Source organism: Rhipicephalus sanguineus, chromosome 2, assembly GCF_013339695.2.
Source record: "Rhipicephalus sanguineus isolate Rsan-2018 chromosome 2, BIME_Rsan_1.4, whole genome shotgun sequence".
Classification (NCBI taxonomy): domain Eukaryota; kingdom Metazoa; phylum Arthropoda; class Arachnida; order Ixodida; family Ixodidae; genus Rhipicephalus; species Rhipicephalus sanguineus.
This window is the reverse complement of record NC_051177.1, coordinates 33,596,054-33,615,533: the sequence shown is the minus strand read 5'-3', so window position 1 is coordinate 33,615,533 and position 19,480 is coordinate 33,596,054. Positions and strand designations below refer to the sequence as shown.

The window sequence follows — 19,480 nt, the reverse complement described above, 5'->3', positions numbered from 1 at the left end:
TAATTTACCCTCTCACCTCCTCCTCCCCCTAACATCAGTCCTCCTCCTCACTCACTTCCCTTTCCCTCCCCCTCGCTATACTTGACTATGCATGGCTTCGCCGTGCTAGGAGCTGCATGATACATACCCACTTTCTGTGGCGAATACCCGCCGAGTTTTCTGTCTTTGACACCGGCCTTACTCGTAGCTTAAACATCTCCGCCGTTAAAATGTGTTCGTTAAATTGGTCATCGGTAACTACGCGACGATATGCTGTGCCTTGTAATGTATAAAAATGTTTGTGCTTCATCCTGCCAGAAGCCTCCAATCATAGCTCGTGGTTGATTATGTTGACATGTCAGTTTTCTGCATTACTTTAATTAAGTGACGGTAATGCTATCGTCATTTTTTTTCAGGAAGAAGTAGCTGCCAGTCTCAACAACCTCGTTGATTCTGCGAACAAGACTGACAGTCAGGTGTGTGCCACATTAATCTTTCCAGTGAGGCCGGAATCGCTTTTTGTCTTAACGTAGTATCGACTTAGAGTCAAACTAATTAAACTAAACCATTGTTATCGATTAATACACTCTAGGCTACACACTCCCTTAGCCAGTCGTGACGACAAGCGGCTGCGTCTCTTTCAGATTCAGGAGCTGTGGACGCAACTGATTAGCCGCTTTGGTGGCCTAAAGTCAGAAGCCAGACGAGGTAAAACTTTTTCTACGCTTTTTTTTTTAATTCAGCGATTGAGCGTTAGTAGCGAATATATGCAGGACAAGAATAGGCTGTACTAAACCCAATTAAAACTTCGCACAATGTATACTGAACGTAAACGATTGCTAAGTAGTTCCGGTGCAGGCCGCTTTTTGGGAATATGTCAGCCAGGTATACCCTGCGGACTCTCCTCGAGTCCAGGAGCACTTGTACTTAGCTTTACTCGCGGCCATCACCACGACGGCAGTGGCTTTCGAAGCTATATCCTCCGGCAGTCGAGGCAAACAGTCGTCCTGAGGCGAAGCCTAATTGTGGTTTAATAATAACGCGCGCACGTATTCTACAGAAGCACGCGTTGCACTTACTTGTCGTTAAGCACGCGTGTCAGTTCATTTTGATGAAACTATGGGAAATTCGTTTCTTCTGGCATTGACGTGTATGATGATTAAAACGCAGACGCTGTGGAACAAGTAACCAAGATACAGAAGATAGCTGAGGCGGTGCAAGGCAACGTCCACAAAAAGATCACGACGGTAAACCGATACCTCACTTTCGCCTCCCTTTCCTTTCTTCATATTTTTTTTCTAGCTGCTATACGTCGTGCACGATGCATGCTTGTAGCACTGTATATATTATATGAAACAATAGACGCCACGAGAATGCAAATTATGAATTGGAACAATGTCCCACGTGTTATCAAGAACATTCTAATAATTGCTAAAATTATATACATTTGGTAAAACGACACTTTCCTCTAGTATTAATCGAGGTAAGGGTTGATCTTTGCCTCACAGAAGATGGCAAACTGTTTCTTGGCAGAATACCACGTGAAGCGGTCTTCTGTAAGCGTTTCATTTCTGCGTGATAGAATAATGTTGGGCCAAATCCTCGTAAGCTAAAAATAAATTCCATTCTTCGGTAAAAACGAACAGTCAACATTAAACCCGTGATAGGTAATAACTCTTATGAAATATGAAGCTTATAAGACCCATGAAATAAGGACCGGTAAGTCGTCGCTGTCGGTGACAGATTCATAAATGCGTTCGGTCTTAATGCGATAGCTTCTAACGTGCACTCTTGAATACCTTCAATTTGGCAAGGCTACAGCCCTATTTAATAAAGCACAGTCTGCAACGGGCAGCCGACGACGCAGTGTCGGGTTACCAGCAGCAAAACGAGTTCCCACATTTCCCGGTTTTATCAAACAAGTGTCGGATTTATTATACAGAAAAGAATAAATACAAGCAGTCCGACTGCGCGTGCACGCTCAACGTTACAGATATTTGCCACATTTTTCGAGGAGGTTAATTTCACATTCACGGAGAGATCTCCATGATTCTAAAATCATCTTCCTCGAAAAATGTATCAGACAAGCTTCACCTAACAGGTTTTTAATCATTCACGGCGTGGTGTTAGTACGACGATGCAAATATTTGTACGTGAGCGTCAGCCTATTGACATTATTAGCACCTGGCCACCTGCACTCATCGCCCATCGCTCAAGACGACTGGTTTTTGACAACTCGACTTACTATATACTTCAAAATGTTAGCTGACATGCGTGAACACGGAGAATACACTGCATATCTTCTTTTCTTCTGTTCATGCAGTTTTGCTTGACAAGTGACTTTCCATGCAATGCTCATCCAACGAGTTAAATTTCCCAAAGGTTGCCGACCTCGGCACTGCACTGCACTAAAGGACATACTAGTGCAATGGCATTGTGCGCCGGCGCGATGCTTGAGTGAGGCGTGGCCCACCTGGTCGTCTCTCGCAGGCCAAGGACGTGCTGCTCACGCACGAGATCGCCTACCCGGGATTCTTGGGAATGCGGACGGACCCCTTCCAGGCGGGCAGGATGCGGCTGTGAGTGTTATATCGCCGTGACGTGTAAGGCCGTGAGACTATATCGAACGCGTTAACCCGCGGTGTTTCTCAGAATTGAGATATCGCCGTGAACCCTAACAGCCCCTGGCTCTCTGCGTTCGACAGGATCTAGACAGTGGAGACCGCTCTCGGCACTGCGTGACAGGTCGTTGAGCCACTGTGCGAGTGCGAAGATCTATTTCGCTATAGCTTGTCGCTGTAGCGTTTGTGAACGTTGATAATGAAGTAGCGCAGTCTGAACAACACTTGTCTGGAGCGGCCGAGCGGCCGTTGGGCCGCTCCAGACAAGTGTTGAAGAGGGAAGAGGGAAGCCTGAAGAAGCGCAAAATTCGTGAACACGGGTTATCGCTGGAGTCGACGTTTCGGCAAGCGGACTTGTCTTCTTCAGGGCTACTACAACTACTGCTCGGTACCTGTACTGTAACCCAAGCATGAACGGAAGCTTGTAGATAATCGCGAGGTAGCCGCTGCAAACGGCGCCAGCATCCACAGCCACGCGCTCGACCGCGCTAGACTAGTGTGATTCAGACACTGTACAACGTTTACGCTTAAACAACGTCCGATATGCAAAAAACCACGGGAGACCAAAAATTGATCGGCAGCATTCTACGATACGGCGTTTCCCATGGTACCAGAGCTGTACGTGTTAAGCGCCCTGAATGAATGAACTAATCACTCTTCATGTGGTATAGATACAGCTTTCGCTACCCGGTGAACGTTGGCTGCTTATTCTCACGACACGTTAATGAAGGAGTGAATTTCCTTTTACGTGAAGGAATGCGAGCTTGGTGTGTAGAAGTCTTTTCTTGGTTTCTTCAAGACCATGAGTCTCACTTCTCCAGGAGGCTGGTCACCTTCGTGACGTCACTGGTCGTGGTCGTGTTCGTGCTGTCCCTGGTGGTCACCATCGCGCTCGGAATCTCTATGCGCAGCCCGGAGACGATGCCCGCAGAGAAGAGCAAGTTCTCAAACTTCGCCGGCCTGGCAATTCTCTTGTGCGTGTGCGCGCATATTGATGCTCGGCTTTTATATGGGAGTGATCGTGGGTTACACTTACACTGAATACGAGTTTACATCATGCCTTATTATCAGGGGCGTAGCCAGAAATGTTTTCGATGAATGTTTTTGGGGATGTATATATGTTCATCCGTACGTTTATATGTCCGCGTGGATACGTATATACATATGCAAAATTGAAAAATACCCCCCCCCTCCTGGCTACGCCAATGCTTATTATGGTATATCCCGTTATATTGCATGATACTAAATTGCTGTGTTATCCGGAACAATTAAAGGGATAAGTGATTTCTGCCGGTCAGAGACAAATCTCCTTAGTTATATAGGCGTGGGCCTGATTGCAATACAACGCTGCGTAGAAGGAATACGCTTTCTCTGACATCGATTAGGTTACGCACATTTCCGATGTTAGATAATTCTGGCAAAATTGTATATATGGTTCTTACCATAGGGTTTCATAATAGTGCACAAGAGGAAAACCTGACGCTAGTTTCTATGGGCGCTGCAACGCATAACGCTTCAGCCAGCATGGGAATGAAGGGTAGTACATGGATTTGCCTAAGCTTCGTTTTTAGATGCGTAGCAGCTCTTTGACTAGCCTGTGTAACGCTGTCCCTCCGTCCGCACAAACGCGAGGCAACGCGCTTCCCTCGGCGCAGGTGTTGGAGCGGTGCCAAGTAGGTCACGCCGCAGCTGGGCGTTGACGTCACGCACCCCTCGCACGCTTCCCTCGCAGGTGCGCGCGTACGTCACTCTCTTCCTCACCCGCCGGAGCGGCGCAGCTGCCGGCTCCAACGCCCGCTCGCCTCCCGTGTCCGCGTTTCAAACAAACGTTTACACCAGTAAACGCTACACCGAGTTCCGCTTCAAACGAATCTTCCAGCGCTCACCGCAGCATCCGCGTTAGCGCCGTTCAACCCGTGACGTCAACCGTGCGCAACGCTGCTGCTTCACGTCTCATCAGCGTTCCCTTCGGGGAGATGGTCCAATTTTTTTCGGCTCCGAGTGGCTCTGTGTGGCCTGTAGCCGCTTTGTCGCAAGATGAATTTCAGCAGATTCCCTTCGCCACATGGACTCCTTTAGGCTCACCGATTCAAATAAGCTCACGAGGTTCACTACTGGTCATTCTTTTATCCGAAACAAAAGACAAAACACGGCACTAAACAACTCCACAATCGCGTTCGAAACCGCGAGCACGAAGAAGGCAAATCCATGTGCTACCCATAATTCCCATGGTGGCTGAACGATCGCATCGCCACAGTTTCCTCTTATCCTCTAGCAGATATTGTAGGAAACTCTATGACTTACGAAATGCATCGACTTGACTTACGCTTTTCTAGTGCAATTTTCGTTCGCTTCTAAACTTTCGTACACACCTCTTTCAGCGCATATCCTGATCGAGTTGAAGATATTTACTTACCGTTACTTTTGGAACCTTTTCAGTACAGCCTACGGCGCACTGCCTGCGTCGGCCGTGCTGCTCGTGATTGGCCGTAACATCATGAGCATGAGTGTCGCCGCCCAGACGTTCATCTGCAACCCATACTCGAGGCGAAGCCCCAGTCTTGTGGACCACGTACGCCCACTTCTTCCATCACAAGATAAAGACTTATCCTTAACTGTGCACGTGGTCGTTCTATAGACGTCCTGGGGAATACCTGGCGAGCTTCAGACCTCCTCGCTGTTTTACGAACGGAGTGCCTCGAAAATTTTCAGTCTGGCGTGCTCAAACAAACCAGTAACTTAGCGGGACGGGATGAAATTCGCAAGTATCCTCTGCAATAGGTTTTTTTTTTTCGGTATAAAGTAAGGAGGTTAATAATAAAATAAAAGGTCGTTGTCCCCAACGAAAGTAACATATCGAGATGAGTATGGATGATAAATCTACAGCAACATTTGTCAAGGTGTTGAGGCTTAAAACCAGCAGCACAAAGACTCACGTTGAGTAGTATCTCTCCGGGAAAAAATGCCATATTAAACTCTTAGGGCATGAGAGGGAACTACTCCTTTTTCTTCGTCGAAAGCTAACGTTTTATCGTGACCCTACTAAGATGGCGTACGCGGCCGCCTTTAAGGTGGCACGGCTTCACTCTGCAGGCGCAGTTTTTTGCCTGGTCATCCTCGCAACCTTGTTGTGAATAAACACAACAATTCAATTCACTCCAGCAATTCTTTTTAAACCTCCTTGGTGTAAAACGGAAACTTCAGGGAAAGTATAAGTTAAAAGAGGTCGCTGGTTCGATTCCGCGCTTTGGAAGCATTTTTCTGAATTATTTTTCTTTGGGACATTCATATATATATATATATATATATATATATATATATATATATATATATATATATATATATATATATATATATCCGGATGGTGACATGGCTCCTCTACGTAAGACGCATAAGGGAATACGATCTCTATCGGGCTTAATCGCGATCAGCAGTACACAGCGTGGCACCGGTATTAATCTTAAGACACGCCACACGAAGCGTAGGTGCTAAATTGTGAGCGACGATGACCACTTGACTAATTAGAAACTAAGATGTACTAATTATCAGTTTGCACTTCAAAGGACACGATGTAATAGCGCAAATGAAACTATCGTGACCCTGAAACTCATTGATTTGCTACCCAATCCTGTGTTTGGCAGCAGTCTATAGAAAGGGCCATCGAGAAAATACCTGGCAGTTTACATCGCTGTTCAAGTATCAACACATACAAACACATAATTTTTTCACGTAAACTAAGCAGAAGCATGTGCGTGATATTTCGTTAAATATTTGTCTATGTTCCTGTTTGCGTTTTTGCGCCTATCTGTGTGCGAAGCATGAGGAAAGGCAGTGATTCAGAAACCAGTTCATTAAACGAGTTGCGTTTTTTTTTCCCTCCCCACAGATACGTTTTGCTGCCGAGCTGAATCGCAAGTACACAGCGCACATCCTAGACTACCTCACTTATCCGTCCAGCTTCTCGTAAGAAACGTACCTTTTTCTTTCTTTTTTTTCTAAAGAGCGTATCACGTGGGAAGCTACGAGGTTATGCGCGGTTCACGTTTAAAAAACGCTAAAAGGAAAACATTTCACTGGCAGATACTTTGAAAGCTCTCTTTACGAGTGCTTGTAAAAAAAAAAATAAAAGAAACTATGGCAAAACTTTAAAAGTAGCGTCGAAACGCGGTGCTCATGGCGTCGCAATTTGCAAGTTTTTTTTTTTTCGTAACTGGGCGAGCATTTTTTTAACGCAAAGATACCAAAGGCAAGCTTAAACACTAGGCCTATTAAGCCTAATGTGTCTTACCAACAACGAGCCGTACGTAAACAAAAATAAAACCAACACACAACACGAAAGACCAGATGAATAAGCCATATGTAGCCGGCGATGCTTTGTTAAAATCTTTGACATCATAATGGGGAGACCTTCACCAAAGCGTTCCCACTAATACTACGTTTTCTTTTTCTTCTATTTTTTTCTTATTGAAATAAGAAGGTGTGCTGAGTATACCAGTAATTCGCTAATGATAAATCTGAATTCTTTGTAACTTCAGAAGGCGATCACACAATGTAGTCAGTCGACTTGATCTCTTTATTTTCTATTTTCCCGTCATTCGAACATACACCGCTCTCTCTTTTCCGTGCAAATCTGGACGGGTAAAATAAAACTGATTTTTTTTTTTTTTTGCTTTCAGAAAATGTGCAAGCGCCCTCGAGAAGGCTATCAGGACTGACATAGAGCCCCTTGAAATCATTGTAAGTCAATGTTTTATCCCACGGTTATATAAAACAGAGAAAAAAAAAGACTCTTTACGAATATGTGCCCCTGGCATCAAATAAAATGTCTAGAGGGAAACGTCTCGTCAGGAGCAGTTGTATGACAGGAAAGGTCTTAAGCGATTTTGTGACATACGTAAGCATGCGTTTACATGAAAACTACCAGGATATCGGACGAGTGAGGAGGAAGCTGCTTGGAGGGCCCTCATCGACGGCGTACCGTCACAGCGACGCAGACTTGAGCACACTCATGCAGTACGTGACCGACTTCAGGGCATTCGTGGACGAAGAGAGGCAACGAATAAGCATCGTGAGAATCCCGCCTATGAGATATAAACCGAACCATGCGTATACTTAACACCCAGTCTCACTCTATTTTCTTTCTCTTCTCAGATACCCGAAGGAAGTATAACCGTAAGTAAACATCTACTCCTCGCTCTTTTGCCACTAAAAAGGTTTTTATTTTATTTTTTTCCCTAAATTGCTTACATTCCTGGTTATATCTGGAGTAACGATTAGTGCAGGTACAGTGGCAAGCTGAGCAACTTCATACAACCGGGAGCCAGCTAACTACATTTATTAAGATGGATGCCTCATCAAACGGGAAAAGTGACCGTCGGCGGCGTCGGCGTCAATGCGAAACGATGCAAAAGATCATTTTAAGGCATCATCATGACGTCACAGGCCGCCAAATTTTGTCGCGTGACTCACGTCACTACGACATCACATGATGACATGCATGATCACATGACATCGTCGCTTCGTCAAAGGTGGGCCGATCCCGGAGGCACTTGAAAACCACGAGATGGGCAGAGAGCTCGCAGCGCGCCTCCGATCCCGGAGGCAGTGCAGAATCACGTAGGCGCAGAAAGCTTTCGGGGGCTATCAATACAACCGATTGAGAAGAAAAAGAAGATGACTTTCGCCTTCGAGTCATCTAAGGCGAATGCAAAAGGGACTGCGTGAATTTTAATGCTTTCCCTCTTGGGATCCACCTGACTGCATGCGGCACCGCATGTGCCCGCATAATCTGATATTTAAGCAGCTTACAAAGACTAAAGTTCGTTCGTCGTTCAGTGCGTGACGAAATTGCGCCTTCTCTGCGTGTCTGTGCGAGCCATAAGGTTCGGCACGAAGAGACCTACAGCATACGCATAATGCAGAAAACAGATATATTCACTCGCTGGTCATCAAGTCTTCCGTACTCTTTCACGTTCATGCAGAAATTTATCGACTACATAACGTTCAGTCTTGCGACCGGTGGTGACGCCCTGGCTTCGAAGATGACCGAGGTCATCGAGAAGGTTAGTAGTCTCTCAATCGCCCACGTACTTACACTTTGTGACAAAGTGCAATCTGCTAGCATACCCTCAACTACAAGATGGCCCGCGCTAATGTCGCCGTGACTGTCATTGATACAGGACTGCCACCAAGAAATGGCAACTTAATCAAAGCCACCTGTCTATGAAAGCGCTAGGCAAACTGTCTATGGCACCCAATATTTCGTTCGTCGGTAAGATGTCACCGGTGCTTACCTACGGGCCGAAACGTGGAGGCTTACGAAAAGGGTTCAACTTAAATTGAGGGCGACGCAGCGAGCCAAGAAAAGGAAAATGATAGGTGTGACCTATCATTTTCCTTTCCTTGGCTTGGCAGAGAGCAAAGTGGGCCCGGGAACAAACGGGTGTTAAGGGAATCTTAGTCGAAATCAAGAAGAAATGGACAAGGGCGGGGCATGTAGCGCGAGGGCAAGATAACCGCTGTTCATTAAGACTGGATTCCAAGAGGAGGCAAGCGTTCGAGGGGAAGGCAGAAAGTTACGTGGGCAGATGAGATCAAGAAGTTTGGGGGGATAACGTGACCGTAGTGAGCACAGAACCGGGTTAATTGGCAAAACATGGGAGATGCATTTGCCCTGCAGTGGCAATGGTCAGGCCGATGATATGATGATCGTGTTCACTGTGCAGGAACAACAGCGCTAAAAAGAGAGAAGGACAAGGACCTTGTCTGTCTTTAGCGCTGTTGTTCCTGCATAATGAATTACTACCAACTAGCCCAAGTAATTTATTGTTGGGCTTTCATACCGTATGCCTTTTAGAGATGTATTGAATGATCGCTTCTTACGAGTTATATGGAGTACGTATAGCTGTGCACATATATAGGGCGTTTGTGTTGCCTCGTTCTCATCTTCATTGTTCGTATTCGCACGCCCACCTTGTATCGTGATGAACACATAAATGCGCTCTACGTATTTGGGCTACATAAATCCATCTACGTATTTTGTGCTAGCCAACAGTTTCAGAGAAAGCAGATTACACATGCCGTCTACGTTAACAACATCTGTCAACAACAAGAGAATCGATTGCGGACACAGAGAGAGAGTTGTCTTTCATTGCAGAGCTACCGGAACATTGTGAGAAGAAAGGTTCTGAGACTCGAAGCAGCATTTTCCGGAGTCAGGACCAACGTGAGTTTTGTTCAAAGATATCCTTTCTAAATATGTTTCAGCGCTGCTTCAAGCTGAACTCGAAGTTATATGCTTTGCATGAAAGTTAGCGTTGTGCGTTATTGCATGCTGCCCTGTGCCGTATGATTCCAATCAGAATCATGAGAGCTTTTTCGAGGGACTCGTTTCTTTTTTTCTTTTTTAATTAAGCAATGGAAAGTATAGAGGCCATTAATTGTTGTCTTTAACTGTAGTGTAGCAATAATGACGTAAATTGAAATGACTTAAAGAGGATGAAAAACACCCTTTTAGTCGATGGGATCGGAAACCACAACCTTCGAATTACGTCTAATTGCTGGGCTTCCCCGGGCCTAATTGTCTGATGGAATCAAAATCAAGTTTAACGAATACGAATGTTGAAAAGATAGCGCATATGTGTTGAAAAAAACTGATAGACTGGTTGTGTATGCATATTTCACGGAGGTCCGACAGCTTGCTTCAATATATGACCACTGGGATCGCAAAAGGTTATTGCGAAACAACTGCTTGATTGTGACGCTGAACGATTCTCAGCTTACCCCTGTTCCTGTACTGCGCAGGCGATCACTGCACTCGGACACTGCGATGAGCTGAGACAGGCCTACGACTCCGGAGTGTCGCTTATGTGCAACGTCATCTTGTCAAACACGGTAAGCACTTTTCTTATGATTTGTACCCGGTCTTCTGAAACACGCGAAGATAAAGCCGGAAACTAACGGAACTCTAGGTGACCCCTATGGCAGTTCCGTTTATATGTTTAGTTAAAGGAACACGAATGGCGAAAACTAATAGATTAGTGCTATCATAGGCGTGCTCAGGGTTCCCCATTAGGGGGGGGGGGGCAAGGTTTCAATACAGCGCCCCTAGCCCCCCCCCCCCCCCCTCCCTGGTCGAGTCCAAAGGAAGACATGCTTCACAATAGTCATAGAACGGTGATGCGCATAGGCGTGCGCAGGGTGGCGGCCGCCCCACCTAGCCACCTAAACGGGGGTGGGGTGGGGGGGAGGGGCGAAGTCTGCCCCATACATTGACTTAATAAGGATGAACCTTCGCCCGCCTTCGCCCCCCCTCCCCCCCCCATAAAATGGAACCCTGAGCACGCCTATGGTGGTGCGCAAAAGAACGATTACACAGCAGAAAAAAAAAAAAAACACGAAGCATGGCGCAAACTATTAACTCAAAACTTATCGAAACAATAAACATTTATATGCGTGGTTAGATGAACACGTGTTAAAAAACCATGAGCAGGCAATGATTGTTTCAATGAGTTGATAGTTTGCGCCGTGTTTCTTTCTGCTGTGTTAACGTTATTTTGCGCACCACCATTCTGAGATGAGTTACTAACTCGCCCAGCAGTCCGTCCTTCACAATAGATTGAACAAAATGAAAATGAAGCCATGATGTGCTTTTCGCAATGGCCTCCCTTTGGTCCCTAGCCTTCCTGAAGTAAAGATGGGAAGTGGACAGTTCTTGGAATGCAGTATCAGGGGCCTTCGGCCGCCATTATCGTCAAAAACATGCGTGGCCATAACTGAGTGAACGTATGGGGCAAACTTTGCCCCCCTCCCCTTGCCCCCCTCGTGCGCACGCCTATAGCTGCTCTAAAGCGGCGAATAAGCGGATGAGCTCTAGCATATGCTCTGTTATCTGACAGTATCTGCTATAATGTTTGGCCGCCATCAAGAACGCCGTAATTGAACAAATTTTTAAGCGAAACTACGAGGAATTTCGCAGCGTTTCCAAGGCTATTGGTTATGGTGCTCGACTGCTGACCCGAAGGTCGCAGGCTCGAATTCTGGCCGCGGCGGCCGCATTTTCGATGGAGGCGAAAACGCTTGAGGCCCGTGTACTTAGATTTAGGTGCACGTTAAATAATCCCAAGTGGTCAAAATTTCCGGAGCCTTCCATTATGGCCTCCCTCATAATCATATCGTGGTTCTGGGACGTTTAACCCTAACAATTAATTGCAGCGTTTCCAAAGTGGCGTATTTGAATTCTCAATTTTCTTTGTCTACCTGGTCGCAGAACGGCTTCTGGGTGGCGCTAGTGATCATCTCGATTCTGCTCACCTGTGCCTCGTTCACCTCCATGCGGCTCTCGAGGCAGTGCCTCAAGATGACCAGGCGGGAACGGGCCGTCTCCGAGGACGAGCCCGTAGGACACTCCCTCAAGGAAAGCCGTCATAGGTGAGCCACAGGCACGCATTTTGAGGAATCTATCGACATTGTCATCTACCAATGACAATGTCGATCGAACGACATTGTCATCTACCGTCGTAGATCGAACGATGTAGATCGAACGACATTGTCATCTACCGTCTTAACCGTACGGTAATATGCACTGCTCGCGAAATATGTGATTATGCCACAGAAAAAGAAATAAAAAATAAAAAATTCAGGAGCTCCTGTCCTATCGGGAAAATGGGGGGGCAAGCGAAGCTTAGCGTGTGCGTGCCTGACCTACTACTTTTTACTTTTTTTTCTTTCTTTTTCTTCCCTTCCTTTTCTTTCGTTCTTTCTTTCTTTCTTTTCTCTCTCTCTCTTTCTTTCTTTCACTTAGAGGTGAATAAAGGTATAAACGAGGACAAGAGCTTATTCTCGTTTCCACTTGTTAGCGCTGCTGTCACCCCGCAGCAACCGTAAAGATGCCAGAATTACCGCGCGATAGCACTGCTTTTCCGCACAGCACATCCGGTGCGTATCACGTTCTGCTCCGCAGTACACTCCCAACACGCGGTGAAGTTTACGCCCTTGGATTTTAAAGGCATATGTGTTCTTCAGATACTTGGTCAACATTCGTTTAATTATGAGATCCATGTCTGGATTCTTCATGTCATCATACAAAGCTAACTGTTCCTACATGTATGCGTACTGTCTGCATTGCGAATGATGGCTATACACCGTCATTAGGACAGAAGTTCAGAGCAAGGTGGAGGCTTGGAGTGATATTTAAATTCTCTAACATTCATTGAATGTCGGTGGAGCCGTCGTTTCGACAAGCGGTCCTTTCGGAGACAAGAAATCTCCGAGGGTTGCGATGCGGGCTTGCTGGTAACACATTTTCAGTAAGCTTACTTGAAGCGCAAATAAAAGAAGGGACAAATGTAGGCACACATGGACAATACAGTACACCGACACTACGTGCGCCTACATTTGTCCCGTCTTTTATTTGCGCAAGAAGGAAGTTAACTGGAGACAAGCGGGAGCATAGCCAGATTTTATTATTACTTTTTTTGGTGGGGGAGGAGGATTTAGCCACCGTTTATGTAGGTTTGCGTGTTTGTTTAATGTATGAGTGCACATGTATGGGCATGAAAAATTGAAAATTTTCGAGGGGGGGGGCGGAGTTTGATTCTCCCCCTCGCCTCCCGACACACGAGGAACAGTAGCGAAAACACGCAGCTTCGTTCGCATTTCTTATCAATAAGGTATGGCACTAAAGCAAAACACATTCTGCAAGACAAATTTCTGTGGAATTGTTTGCTGGACGATCTCTCTCTAACATGAAGGCCAAATAAGGGCGTCAGTGTGATCACTTCATTAATGACAGAATGTATACGCCCTTGGTCGCAGCATTTCCTCCCAGATGCGTCCGAAAGTCGTGACGTCGGGTTGCGAGGAGTGCGGGGACTTCCGGGGCGCCTCGTCGACGCCGGACGACGACGACCTGGACGTGACCGTGTTAGGTAGCGTCCACAGCAACAGATTCTACGGCGACGGCGTCGAAGGCGACCACTCCTTCAGAACCTAGAAGCTTTCGCGCTCTCTTCTCACTCGCCTCCGAACACCGCATCAACCTTCTCACTCCATCTATTTCCCCCCCCACTTTATTGACGCGCACCAAGGGTGGAACTCATAGAAAGTGCTTACCTCATGAAACATCATGTGTCCCGAAGAGTGCCTCCAATAAACCAAGTGTTCCACATTGTCTTCCGTTTGTGCTAACAAAAACGAAACAATCAGCACTTCGCTGATAGCCACATCTCAATAAAGTTTCAGCGAAAGCGTTCCACATTGGAACGTCTATGTGTGCCTTGTCATAAGCGTGTTGACTCGCTGTCGGGCAAGCGTGTATACAGAGACCATCGAAATCAAAGCCCACTGGAATCAGCCAGCTCGCGAAACTCAGTGGAGCAAGGCTCGCAGATTTCGTTGGTATTTCGTACGCTTCAATGACATTTAGACGTGTTCGCACGTCAAGGGTGTCACTGTAGTTCCGTGTACTGTAGTTGATGTATTCAGCAAGAATCCGTTGTCTGCGCCCGTATTGTAGCATTGCTAAAGCAGTGAAATGAAAAGATGCTAATGTATGCGTGGGAAGGTACGATTTTGCTTCTGCTAAAGAAGTGCACCGAGGACGTGCAGTAATGACGAATTATTGCAAGGAAAACCGATTACTGAAAAAACGAAGACAGCTAGCTTTTATTTGTTGCTTGATTGTGGCTCCGTATCAGCCAGATTCCTTTTCACTAGACTCTCAGTAGACTCTTCAAGTACTATGTGTTGGGCTTTGATAACAGGAATGGTCCGCGAATTCCTATGTGACACAAACGGCTGGTTAATTTACTGAAGTATTAACTGAATCTTTCAAAAACTACTAATATTGTCACGTGGCTATGACGGCGAAGAAGGCAGCAGTCGGTGGGTTCAAGACGAAACTCTTTACTTGGGCGAACTTGTGTCCGGAAAATGACAAGTCGCGGTACAATTAATACACGCTGTACACTACTAGCGGCGAACACAGCGTCGGCCGTCGGTAATCTGATCTGCGGTTAGGCGCGTCGGCATTTATAGATGCGACATTGAGCATTCCAGTCCTATCGCTAGTGGCCGAGCTAGTTCCAGAGCAAACTCAACTGTTAGCATTTGCGCGCTCAAGCCTATCAGACGATTATAAAATAATCTGGAAGGTTCACAGACATTCGGGCGCGGTTTGCGAAAGGCAGTGGCTATACATGTATAAAGGACCGGTTACATAGAAACACAAAAAGAAGTGGGTGTGGCAATATCGCTTTAACTCCTTTAAATAGCTCCGAATATGCAAATATTTTGAAAATTACTCGATCTTCTTTAAAAGAGTTCTCCGTGTTACTTATAACATTATTAGCAGAATTTCCACGTTGCTCACCTCTTCTTTTCATTTAAGCTTCACGCGGCGTTGTACATATCGTTGGCCGCCGCGCACTCTGGCGACAGTCGCGAGCACTGCGAGGTACCACAAACACCTTAACACGTGTTTTGCACGTGTCAAGTGTACGCGCGATAAAGACAGAAGCTGGTTCTTTACGTCGCCCACATTGATAAGAGATTGTTGTCAGATGAATTCGTCGTAGGTCCATGGCCTGACGCCAACGGCGTAGCCTTCCTTCAAGTCATTGAACTATAGACACAACGAGTTTCCACATACACCATCTTATATAACCGTCGCCATTCATCGATACTATCATTTCCCGTCCCCCATTACCAGTGCAGAGCATCGGGCCAGAGCAAGCCATAGCTCAGGCCGACGCCACTGCCTTTGTGCAATTCTCTCTCGTTCTCAAGCCTTATCTATCAACCTTCCACTAGCCCTTTGCTCGGTCTCAACCTGACCAAGGGATTCCGGCCGACGGCTAGGCGAATGAATGGGGACAGAGGCCGAAGCCTCCCCCGGTAGTTCTCGACGAGTGCAAATAATTTTTTTTCTCTCTCCCTCTATCGCTCTTGCTTATCCACCATAGTAGGTGAGTGCCATGGTAAAAAAGAGGGAGCGAGCAATTCGAGGCGTAGAAGAAAGGGGGGGGGGGGACCCCGTTCTCCAGGTGTGGGTAAGAGCCAGCCAGAGTTTATAGGATCTACTCTATATACTCTACTCTACTCTACCCAGCGTTCTACTTTAACTCAGCCCCATATGTCAGCGTGGCACGAAATAACCCTATTCAAATATTTGCACCGAAAGTGGCCCACAGAAACTGGCAGCAGAAACACCGCGTTTCGTATTTATGGCGGAAACCGTTCAAGATGCAGCGCAGCGATGTGTAGTATTCATTGACTCATTGACTATTCTTTCATTAACACTGCACTCAAGCTATGCAAGTGTTAAGCTTACAGCGAGGTAAAGAGTAGCTCAAATAATTTCTGCTTCACGTCGCTTCCTTTTTCGAGCCCTGGCCTTCCCCAATGTTTTCTGTTGTCGTTGTTGTTGACAAAATAATGTATTACTCGATGTTACCTTTGAATTGCGTTTTTATACTCTGTTAAATTAGTGTGGTATATAACACTCTCCAAAACTTTCCTTTATTTCAGCTGAAACTGCACTTAACACGTCTTGTTTTTTAATTTTTTTCCCAGCTCGATATTTTTTTTATTAATATATGAAAAAATATAGGAAGGTAAGCTACGTTAGAGCCAGCTATCCCATCATCATGGTAGTAGTATTCACGACACACACAAAGATAAGAAAAATTAGGAAGATTAAAAGAATAAGAAAAGAGAAATCAGAAGCACTACGTACATATATACAATATGGGGCGTATAAAGCATGAGCACAGATGTTGCAGCTCGATATCAAAAAAATAATAATAATAAACTGGCGGGGAGCACGTGTAGAGAAGTCTGTTTTAGCTCCTCTAACGTGAAACCTGGGGAGGGGCGAAGCATGCAGTGTTTTGAGAGATTTTTTTGATGAGGCACTAGTGGTGCCAAGCCTGAAACCGGGCATGTAGAGAAAGGTGTTTCAGCTCCACCAACGTCGCCGGAAAACTGCGTCGGAATGCAGCTTATTGTTTTGTTTTGTTTGGTTTTGCCTTCTGTTCTATGGCACGTACCCACTCTGGGGGATGGGCCAAGAATATGTAGTGGAAGCTTAAAATCTTATTCGAAGAATGTACCCTAGGGTTCCTCTTCTTCTTCTTCTTCCTCCTCCTCTTCTTCCTCCTCTTCTTCTTCTTCTTCTTCTTCCCAACGTGCCCAGTTTCAGTTCCCTACGGCATGTAGGGAAGGGTGTTTCAGCTCCACTAACGTCGTCGGCTCTTTGTTGGGTAAACTGTTGCCTTCTTCATTTTTAGTGGACCGGTGGCGAGTAGTGGGAGTTACGCCATTTTTGTGGCGCATACCCGTTTATGATGAACGGTGACTACATGACACACCGTGACGACATTAGACGCCGACAAGCCGAGCCCCTAAAACGAAGAATAACTCCCATTTCCCGGCAGACGTGCGCCCGGCGCCTTAGGTCGGTATTTGACAAATGCATTTCTTTTCGTGTGAAGCGGCAGTATTGATTTAAAGTTTGAGTATCGCATAAGAAGCGAGAACATATTGCCTCCCATCGATGTCATCGGTGGATAAATAAATAAATAAATAAATAAATAAATAAATAAATAAATAAATAAATAAATAAATAAATAAATAAACTGAGGCGCAACAAACTCATGTTGTTGATGTTTATGTTTGTGCGGGAGAAACTATAGATTCAACCATTGTAATTAAAAGAAAATATTGAATGAAGACATTATTGCTATCGTAACAGCGGAAAGCCGACAGTTAGCCGACACTATCCAACTTTAACCAGCGCTAACCAAACGGGTGCTGCTAGTGTGCGAGTGAATACGGTAAACCAGGGTACCGCTCACAAATCGTACATGGGTTCGCTAAAGTTTGCTCTCGCGTATTGTAAATAAAACGGGGACGGCAAGAAAAGGTAAGGTTAGGTTAGGTTAGGTTAGGTTGTGCATCTCGCTCAAGGCTACAGCGCCTGAACCAATAATCTACGACAAGAAGGCGCGCCATTAGCAAACAGCTCACGCTGCGGCGTACCTTTCAAGGGCTAGAAAATATTTACTGTGTTAATCCTCGATAGTCTGACAACAGCGCGATCGTTGTTTTTTATAACCTGAACGATGGCCGTCTTTAAAAAAAAAAAAAGAAAAGATTTAAGAGAAATCGTCCCTCACACGAACTGCCTTTCGACGTTCAGTTCTTCATTACAACGCGACAATTACAGCCCAAGCCTATCGCGTTTGCACACATGCCCGTGGAAATACTTGATCTATTGCTCCTTAATACGCGATGGAGATGCTTTTGCGAGAATATCGCGAAATAAGAGTCGCCGGATTGGGGCAACGCGTAGTTAACCTACTGCGTCACTGTTTGTGTTTCAGATTACTCGGAGCTTTCCATATCTTCGATGCTTTCGTCACGAATAACGTCGGAACCCGTAGTGGAGGGTAAGGCGTTTCGAATTATCCTCTCGCTTCTCAGCCATCGTCCGTTAAAAAGGGAAGGAGAAAAATTAAAACAATGCTCCTTCTTTTAATGAAAACTTGGCCGGTAGCTGTTCTGTGTGCGTCTCGTTGTCCATTCGCTTACTTATTGGAGATTGCATTTGGAGCATAGCGCAGTAGCGTTAAGGCACGGAAATATTTTGTTCAAGTCCGGCGTCGTTATAGATAGCCATATAGAAATCACAGTCCGGCGAGCATCACAGTGTTCAACATATTTGGCCGGTAAGGTAGCCGAAAGTAGACCTGTGGCGCACGCTATAAATGATCCCCAATTCTGCTAGCTATTCACGCATTAATCGTTCGGCTCGGCTGGCGTAATAAAACTGCAGGGCTCCAACATTAAATTCAGCAATTGATCTGTTAGATGACGTAGTATTTGCTTTATGTGGTGCAGATATAACGCCTCACCTGTAAATTTTTCGGCGTTAATTTCAGTGTTTTTATACCGCCATATAGAAGAACTTAGGAATACATATTTCCTCATTTGCGCCGTCCACCAAAGGCTATTTTTCTGATAATTTGTACCGCAGTTCTTTAATCATTAAAAACTAACTAGACCAATAACTCACTTTGCTAGCTATTTTTTCTGTTTTTATCGTTTCCTGAACTTGACCATGAGCTTATCTTTCCGCGATCTTTCGCATGACGAAAGTATTTTTCAATTCGTGTATAGTTTCTTTCAAACAACTTTTAAACAGTTATCCGCCATGTAATGTGTCGCTCTGACAGTAGTATGTGTGATTTATTGTTATTAAGCGCTCAGTGTCTGCGTTGATACATTGAATCTCAACTCGTTTAACCGATAAGCTGCGTCTTTGCACCTTGTAACTGTTCTTGCCTACTAAATGAATGACCACCCGTAATGGCACTATTACGGTTGGATAATCTCTGTGAAAACGGAATATATCAACCGTAATATGTATAGTAGTGGCATTGCTCACAGTGATGTCACAAAGCCATCATCATAGATCGGCAAAAAAGTTGACTCACTCAGACTCACTCGAAAAATATATTCTGCTTTGAGGGCTCACTCGGACTCAGGCTCACCAAAATTTCCCTCAACCGCACTCACCCGGACTCAGACTCACTAAACTTTTTCTCAACCGGACTCGCTCAGACTCAGACTCGCGGCTTGACTTGAGTCTGAGTGAATCTGAGTGAGTCGACTCATGAGTCCGTGAGCATGAAACTAGCTTTTTTCGATCTTGGTATCAGTGCTCTTCAATGCCGGTATCTCACATAATCGATGCTCTACGATACACCTCCTGATCTTATATACCTTCAAATACGAGTTATCAGTAATCCAGTAAGGACATTTTTAAGAAATACCCGACTCACATGAGATATTTTTATCAAGAACTTTCCGTGAAAGAG

At 45.5% G+C, this 19,480-nt stretch overlaps 1 protein-coding gene across 1 annotated transcript; it reads left to right on the top strand.

Moving 5' to 3' along the window:
• Positions 1-319: 319 nt before the first annotated feature.
• Positions 320-13,758, top strand: LOC119381139 (uncharacterized). The gene is made up of 15 exons (XM_037649111.2): positions 320-455; positions 624-687; positions 1,150-1,226; positions 2,470-2,558; positions 3,422-3,574; positions 5,040-5,172; positions 6,487-6,563; positions 7,277-7,337; positions 7,525-7,668; positions 7,752-7,772; positions 8,582-8,662; positions 9,757-9,825; positions 10,404-10,493; positions 11,869-12,029; positions 13,416-13,758. The coding sequence occupies exons 4-15, from the start codon at positions 2,521-2,523 to the stop codon at positions 13,591-13,593; spliced, it is 1,206 nt and encodes a 401-aa protein (XP_037505039.1). The 5' UTR covers positions 320-455; positions 624-687; positions 1,150-1,226; positions 2,470-2,520; the 3' UTR covers positions 13,594-13,758.
• The last annotated feature ends 5,722 nt before the right edge of the window (positions 13,759-19,480 follow it).

Excerpts from the sequence above, each read along its gene's own strand:
- LOC119381139 (XM_037649111.2), top strand. The coding sequence starts at position 2,521 with ATGCGGACGGACCCCTTCCAGGCGGGCAGGATGCGGCT. Across the intron at positions 7,338-7,524 it reads TAGAGCCCCTTGAAATCATT|GATATCGGACGAGTGAGGAG; the intron begins GTAAGTCAATGT and ends GAAAACTACCAG. Across the intron at positions 10,494-11,868 it reads ACGTCATCTTGTCAAACACG|AACGGCTTCTGGGTGGCGCT; the intron begins GTAAGCACTTTT and ends ACCTGGTCGCAG.